Here is an 8,557-nt window from a genome sequence, read left to right on the forward strand (position 1 = left end):
GTAAACTGGGGACTTTTCCCTCCTAATCAGTGGTCTGGAATTCATTTGTTGTCCTGAGCCTAAGCCTGGTATTTGGTATGCAGATATGCAAATACCTCTCATTCCCTAAACTTTCTCTGACATGTTGTTTGCCTCGCATGAACAGCCTTGGCATGTTGACAAGAACGCACTGAGCTCTGAGCTCATACTCAGTTGGTGGAGGTTCTGCTGACCTTCCCATGTCCTGACCGCCTCTTTCGGGGCCTGACCCTTATAGTTAGGGTGCTCACATACACCAGGCTACCTGGGGCAGTGCTGATATAATTATTTCTAGTATCCCCTTCACTTCATGTTCCAGTTTGGACAATAAATTGTATAGTCAGTCGGGTGCCTAACTGATCTTTCTTAGAAGCAAATGCCACTTTACAGTGGCAGCATCCCCAGTGATAAAGTCCATCCAGGTCCCAGCTGGCCAAACATGAGGAAGAGTTTTCTAACCATTGAAGTTGCTTAAGTATGGATAAGGCCATGATAGCAGGCAGTAAAGCCCCCTATCAGTAAAGGTATGCTTTTTTTTTTTTTTGTGGAGGGCAGTGTCACTGGCCCTCATATGTGGGATCCGAACCAGGGTCCTCTGGCGTCCCAAGCCAGCTCTTAACCAACGCACCACTCGGCGGCCCAGTAAAGGTATGCTTTTATATCTAGTGTTCATTTAACAGAGTTCCATGACTGTTTTTCAGGGATGCTGTCAAAGAGCTTCTTGCTCAGTGTCCAGAGTTGGACAAGGGGATTTTTCAAGTACCTTTGAAGTTCTACTTTAGTTAGTTTATGAGACTTGGGGAAGGGAGGTGGAAAAGTCTGAAAGGAGACAACGTATCACAACTTTTGACTCCTAGATTGCGACTTTTCTAATTTGTTACAAAGGGGTTTTGCATAAACTCATAAATCCTTTTTTTTCCCAGTCTGTCTTAGCAAATTCTTATTTCTATGTGGTTATATGGTCAAATAATATTCACCTTCTGGTTACCATGTTTGTTTTGATATTTTAAAACATAGGGTTCATATTATTTAAAAAAATCTTTGGTTGATAGAAAATATAAGAGTATAAAAATAGGAAAACTGGATAGTGGTAGTCAAGTCTGAGGTACTAATGTTTCTCTTAGCCAGGTATATTCCTGTAGCTTTTGTTAAATAAAGAAGGATCATGCTAATAAGTTTCAGATGCTTGTCTAAATAAACTATAATAACTGACAGATACTATGACAGAGTCTTAATACAAGACTAGAGAAGAATTATAGAAACATTAGAAAGATTATAATACTAATTTACATTATACACTTTTTAAAAACCTGATAATTGTGCAAATACATCGCATTCTTGTGATTAGGAATATGTGATAAGTGTTTGATTCTTCTTCACTTCAAGCTCCCAATTTGTTCGCTGTTTTGTTTTGTTTTGTTTTAATCCTCATAACAATAGAACAATTTTAAAGAAAATTATTTCTATTGGGTTGTCAGGAAAGTCATGACGTATTTTGTCTATATTTTTCAAAGGTCATTTATTTATATAAAGAATAAAGATCAATCAATGATATATTGCCCGTTTTGTTCGATAACCTTTGCCATCTTTCAGTGAGCTTCATAATTCCTCATTTATAGAAGGACCTGTCTTTATTTGTGAAAAACTGAACAAGTTGCTGACTTATAGCCCCATCTGAATTGAACATTATACCACACAAAGAGTTTTGAAGAGAGCAAAACAAGTGGAAGTCTGACGGCGCAAGGTCAGGTGAATATGGCGTGGCAACACATCCTGTCCAAGCTCTAGTAATTTTTGATGGGTAATCAAACTTGTGTATGGTCTTGCGTTGTCGTGATGGAACACAACTCCTTTATAATTAACAAGCTCTGGACGTTTCTGGATGATGGATTCGTTCAAACTGTTCAATTGCCGACAGTACACATTCAAATTGATTTGGTTCCTTGGTAGGAGCTTGAAAAACACAACACCTTTAAAATCCCACCATACTGAGAGCATAACCTTCCTCTGATGAATGTCTGCTTTTGATGCAGTTTGAGGCGAATCATCATGTTGGGACCAAGACCGTTTGCACACCACATTGTTGTAAACAATCCACTTCTTATCACCAGTTATTGGTCGCTTCAAAAAAGGATTGTTTTCCTCATGTTTAATGAGCATATTACAGATGTTTATACGCGCCATCAAATGAACTAATTTGAGTTCATGCGGAACCCAACTATCGAGCTTGCTTATGTATCCCAGCTTCTTCAGGTGGTCGTGAATGCTTGAATGATGGATGTTCAATGTTTCTGCAATTTCTCGTGTCGTATAACGTGGGTTTGACTCAATCAATGCCTTTATTTTGTCGTCATCAACCTCGGTGGGCCTCCCTGACCAAGGAGCGCTGTTGAGATCAAAATCACCAGCATGGGATTTCATGAACCATTGTTGGCACTGACGTTCCTGTAGAGCATTGTCACTGTAAACTTTTTGCAATTTTTCACAAGCTTGATGCGTGTTCTTCCCTTTATGGAAGTAAAACAGTAAAATATGGCAAAAATGCACAGTTTGGTCTTCTATTTTCAACTTGTTGTAAAATATCCCAAACTCAACAAAATCGCTCAATTTTTTTTTAGAATGAAGCTAGAACTGTCAGCTGTCAAATGACATAGGAATAACATAGATGCGAATGACTCTAGTACTTCCAAAAATGAACTAGCGCCATCTTTTGCAAACATGCGTCATGACTTTTCCGACAACCCAATACAATTGAAACAGGTGACATCTCATAGGATTTCAGGTTTTGGTTTCTTTTCTTTTTAGAGGGAGTACTTTTTGTTGTTAGGTGTAGAAATACCACTTCCCCTGAAAAGATTACTTTCTGGATATCAGAGAAAAGTGAAATTTAGTCCAGTAGCATAGCTTCCTCGTTTGAACACGAGCTTTAGCACCATCTTTCAGACCCTATTTTGTTGGTGGTGATTAGAGCATTGTTACAGTTATCCTGATATTTACAGAGGTCAGGAGATATGGAAAACCTGAGTTTAACAGGATAGTGTGTGTGACCTATTTGCTGGAGCTACAAACCTCTTTTTTCCTGTTTGTATTTCATTGCACAAGTAACATAGTCCAGTAACATTTTAGCAGAGTCTCTAAGTAGCTTGTTTTAACTAAAAATGTTAAGCATTTCTTTTCTATCAAAGAAATATATGTTCATAGCTTTAAATGACAAATAACATAAATCAGTGCTTAATGAAAAATAGCAGACCTCAGAAACCTACACCTTTCATCACGTGGTGCTGCCCCCACCCCCACAAGGTACCAACAAGCTTTCAACACGTAGCTGTTTCTTCAGGAATTTGCGACTCTGTTTCTAAGTTTAGTCTATAGACTCTATACTAATATTCCTGGGGTTTTCAGTTTAGGATATTACTTATAAGCTCCTTCTGAAATATAAAGATTTTGCTCTTACACTGTCATTTCCTTCCTTCCATATTTTCTCTCCTCTATTCTCCTAATATACTGGGTTACATTAGTATTACTTAATACGTACTTGTCACACATGAGCCATGAATGATTGCTTTTCTTTTTCTTGTATAAATGGCCCAATTTTTCATTCCCTTCTTTCTATGTATCCTCTATTCTTCCCCTAAACTTTCTGACAAAGCTGTAAAACAACTCCCAGGCATTCAGTGGCCTCCCCTACCCTCCATCCTCCACTGTGGAGACCTCTTTCCTGTGGCCTCCATCCACCCTCTCCAGTTCTGAACTGGCAGTTCTCTCACTGGCATCCTGGGATCACCCTTTTGCCTGCCTCTCAGATTGGAGCTCTGGCTTGATCCCTTATTTTCCTCTTAGTGGGTTTGCTCCTTCATTTTGTTGGAGCCCATCTTCTAGGAGCTTTCTAGACCATTGGCACTCAATCTTTCCTGACTTGGCATGCCAACAAATGTATTTATTCCCCTCTCCTAGGATCACAATTTGGTTAAATTTTAGTTTGGAAATAATTTTCTTTCAGAGTTGTGAAGACCCCTGTTGCCTTCTAGTGTTGCTCTTGAGAGGCTAGATTTCATTCAGATGTCAAGTTCTTTACATGTGATATATTTTATTTCTGGAAGCAGAAAATTTTCTCTTTATTCCCAGTGATTTGAAATTTCTTTTCTTTTTAAATTTTTATTGGGTAACAGTGTGTTTTTCCAGGACCCATCAGCTCCAAGTCAAGTCATTGTCCCTCAATCCAGCTGTGTAGGGTGCAGCTCAGCTCCAAGTCCAATTGCCATCCCCAGTCTAGTTGCAGGGAGCACAGCCCACCATCCCATGCAGGAACAAAACCGGCAACTCTGTTGTCAAAAGCATGCACTCCACAACCAACTGAGCCATCCAGCCGCGCCCACCGGCAGCTCAGCTCAAGTCACCATCCCCAATCCAGCGGTGAAGGGCATAGCTTACAGGCCCATGTGGGAATCGAACCAGCAACCCTGTTGCCTAGAGCACACACTCCAACCAACTGAGCCACCTGGCTGCCCCTGATTTGAAATTTCTTGATTAAAATTTCTTGTTTTTCCCCCTCATTCATCATGTAGGACATTTGATAGACTGTTTAAATATCATTTAAAAAAACTAATCCTTTAGTTCTGGAAATTTTTCTTTTGCGATTTCTTTCTTATTTCTCCCCTTCATTTTATCTGCTCTCTCTTTTAAATATTTAAATATTTGGATGTGGGATCTAGTAATATGATCCTCTAATTTTTAAAAACCTATTTTGTCCTATTATCCACCTCTTTTTTTTTCTATATTCTGGAAGATTTCCAGAAATGTATGTTTCAAATAGTATTTCCTTTTCTCTCCCTATTTGTTCTGGTGGTTAACTTTCATGATGTTGACTTTATTCAATTGTCTAGTGATCATTGACTATTCATATGATGGATATATGATGAAGAGAAATCAATCATTAGAACGATTGGAAATATTTGAAAGCAGACTGGAGTTGTTGATGGTTTTGTTTCATTAGTGTATTTCGTGAAGGCCTGGGCCCACCGTTAGTTAGGCTTGCCTACTTCCCCTGAGATTAATTCTCCAGTTTTGTGCCTGGAGAGAGATGCTAGCTGCTTACACTCTGGGAGCTGGACAAAGGGAGAGAGGAGGAATCTTATCTGTGCAATATGATTTATTTGACTTATTCCCTGCTTTCAGTCCCTTACCATACTCTTGTGTGGCTTTCTGTCTAGTCTCCACAGGTCTTGAGTCCCTCTGACTCAGTTTCTCCAGAGATGAAACATTCTTCCTTCTGCCTGGGCAGTGGTGATCACCTGCTTGCACAGGATGAGGGTAAAAGTCTTGGGTGACTGTGCTATATCTCTCACCTTTCAGAGGAATCCGGTACCTCCACTTCCTAAATTGTTTCTCAAGTTCTGAAGTATAAATCTGCTTGCTTTTTTATTTGCCTACCCTCATCATGTAGTTAGGTTTCAAATGTCCATGGCCTGCTAAGACAGTTACCACTTGACATCTGCTTTCCATCTTTAAAATTTTTCTTGTCATCTTTCTTTTGCTCTCCTCGGGGTTTTATACCTTACTTCTATTCCTTTATTACTATTTTATTGAGGCTTTGGAAAGAGTGTACATGAATCCATGTATTCAATCTTCCAAGTAAACCAGAATCCTTTTTTTTTTTAACAGTGAAAGATGACACCTTTAAGTCATCTGAAGACACGGATAAATTTATCAGGTAAGTTTTTCTTTATACAATTCTACAATTTATTTACTAAAGGGACTATTGATTTAAACTGTTTATATTTTTTCTCATAATTGAATTTTTATTTTTTTAACTTAGAAAAAGAAGTAGATATCTTTTTTTCTTAGAATGCCTTCTAAAAATGTTGCCAGGAAGAATGTGGAAAATTATTTAATTCTTTCTAGACTATTGAATTAATATTGAATGCCATTATATGAACTTGCCTATTCTTTTAATTTTTATTTTTTATTGTTGAAAAGGAAAAGTGTGTTCTCAACATAATGAGCACAAACCATTTTAGACTGTAAAAACCCAAGCAGCTTAAGAGAAGATAAGTTTGTAGAGGAAAACGGTGAGAGTTAGGGCTGAAGCCACTGTTCCTTTTGGAAGACAACCTGACAATATGACATCAATTCAGCCTTAAACACACAAACAAGGTATAGATCAATATTCTCGTATATGGAATTCACAGCATTAGTTTTTTGAGTAGTTCCCTCAACCTTAATTTGACAGTCAATCAGATATAGAAAACAGTCAATTAACTAGTGTTGAAATAATGCTTGCTTCAGCTCGGGCTTCCTTGGCTGGTCCTGAAGATGAGTACAATTAGGTAACTGAAGGGGCTTCTGTTTGTAAAAGTGTTGCAGAATTGCAGGAAGGTAAGCATGGTCTACTGAGTGTATTAGGTTGGGATTCAATAGAGGACGTTGCCACACTTTAAACTTGTCAATATGGAGAGAAACAACTGACCATCCTACCACAAAATAGACCTGTGGTAAATAGTTGTTGAGTGCATAAACACTATTTTATCCCCTGTAAAACATGAATAGCATGTCCCTAGAATAGCATAAACTTCTCTCTCTCTGTGGCATAATTACTTACAGTACATAAAAATAACACTGCCAGCATTTACGAATAAGGCAGGATGAGCAGACCAGAAGGACTTCTGTGTTCCCAGTTTTAGCAGGTACTCTGAACCAAACCAAGGATAAAGGATGCCAGAGTCAGGTATGATCTGTGGTGTTCACATAGTGCCAGCCTGAAATCTCTAGAGAAATCTCTAGAACTCAAAGCCATACAATCTAGATTTCAGTGATACTCCACACGCCTAGGCTATACCAGGCTGCCGTTTGTTATGTAGCTGTGAATTCTAATATTTACCCCTGGTACATTTGTTATGGGATAAAGCTCAGTTATGTCTACCTTTTAGTTTTTACATAGAACATTCACAGTGAGGTCTTGCAGAGCTTATCCAAAGAAAGATGCTGCTCTTTGCATTGTCAGACTCGCACCCTATGCTACGACTTTATTTCATGAGCTAGAAGAACTGACCGGGCTATAGAAATGGATTCCAGAGGCATAGCCAGGCAATTGAAACCCTGTTTCCAAAAGACATAACAAAACTTAGGCAAAGTCCAGTCAACTGGGTAAAAAGGATCTAGTCAGGGGAATCCAGGTGATGTTCAATAATTGAAGGTGATTTCAGCTTGTGCTTGTCATCTGGGAGGTTTGTCCATGGGCTGTAAGATACCACTTGAGAAGATATGGGGCAGCCTCTGGGAGAGCATCTACTTATTTATTTAAAATGCATTCACTGAGCATATGTCCTTTGCCAGGCACTGTGTTCCAGTGTTGGGAATACACACCTGAATCATATGTGATCTCTGATCTCATGAGATTTATACTCTAAAATGAGAAACTCTCCTTTGAATAGGCAACAGTGCATGGCATATGGTCCCACAGGACAATGTAGGGAGCATCTGCTACCAGAGGATGTAGTCACAGGACAAATATCAGGATCATGGCTAAGGGGGAAATGCAAAGGTCACGTGGAATCAATCATGTGTAGGGTGAGTCATATTGAGCAAAAACATCTTCCCCTGTAGCTTTTATTTTTTCTAGGCCTCCTTTAGAGCCCTTCACTTTTGCACCAAGTTATCTATCACTAGCACCACCTCTGTTAAGTGCAATCCAATATTTCACTGGGCCATGCCTGTTAATTGTTGTATTATATTAATACCTACAATATAATGAGTGCCATCATAGAGAGAAGATCATGATGCTGAGGAGCATCGAGGAAGAGATATGTTAGTACAGCTTGGAGGTGGGGTGGGGCTTATAAAGACCAGCTTCCAGGAGGAGGTAATGTTTGAAGTGATTTCAAAAGGTAGACTAGGAATTCACCTGCAGACAAGAGAAGGACATTCCAGGCAGACGGAATAGCTCATCAAAAGCATGAATATATGAGAAGGCGTATTTCCCATAGCCTGACCAAAGGAAGGTATTTTGATATCCAGAATAAAAAGTGAAAGTGAATCACAAATGCCAGAGGCAACTGAAATGTATCAGGATCTGAGATGCAAAACCAAACAGGGTAAAAGAGAGAGGATTGGTTTCTAGATAATCAAGAAAAGAGAGGAGAATGAGACACAGAGGAGAATGAGGCACACATGCTAAATATGCATGTGCATGGGGTAAGGAGGTGGATATATCATTTAAAGGGACAATCATAAGACAAAACTTGAGGGATCTAGGCCAAAAAGAATATAACATTTGCCTCCATATTAAAAGTTCTAAAACAAGTGCATGATTTTGACACAGCAATTCCACTACTAGAAATTTATCTTTAAGGATACAATTGAACAAGTGCATCAAGATAGATAAGAGGGTTAAGAATAAGATAAAGACAGGCCGGCCAAGTGGCGCGTTGGTTAAGAGCTTGCTTGGGACACCAGAGGACCCCGGTTCGGATCCCACATATGAGGGCCAGTGACACTGCCCTCTACAGCTAAGATGCTGAACAACAGCTCAACCTGGAGCTGG

At 39.2% G+C, this 8,557-nt stretch overlaps 1 protein-coding gene across 1 annotated transcript in view; it reads left to right on the forward strand.

Annotated features, from left to right (window-relative positions):
- UBE2U (ubiquitin conjugating enzyme E2 U) overlaps positions 1-8,557 on the forward strand; it is a 41,662-nt gene that overhangs the window by 16,617 nt on the left and 16,488 nt on the right. The window contains exon 6 of the mRNA XM_019628198.1: positions 5,680-5,728. Coding sequence (XP_019483743.1) covers positions 5,680-5,728 — 49 coding nt within the window. The remainder of the gene's footprint in view (positions 1-5,679; positions 5,729-8,557) is intronic.

This window comes from Hipposideros armiger, unplaced genomic scaffold (assembly GCF_001890085.2).
Source record: "Hipposideros armiger isolate ML-2016 unplaced genomic scaffold, ASM189008v1 scaffold_755, whole genome shotgun sequence".
Taxonomy (NCBI): domain Eukaryota; kingdom Metazoa; phylum Chordata; class Mammalia; order Chiroptera; family Hipposideridae; genus Hipposideros; species Hipposideros armiger.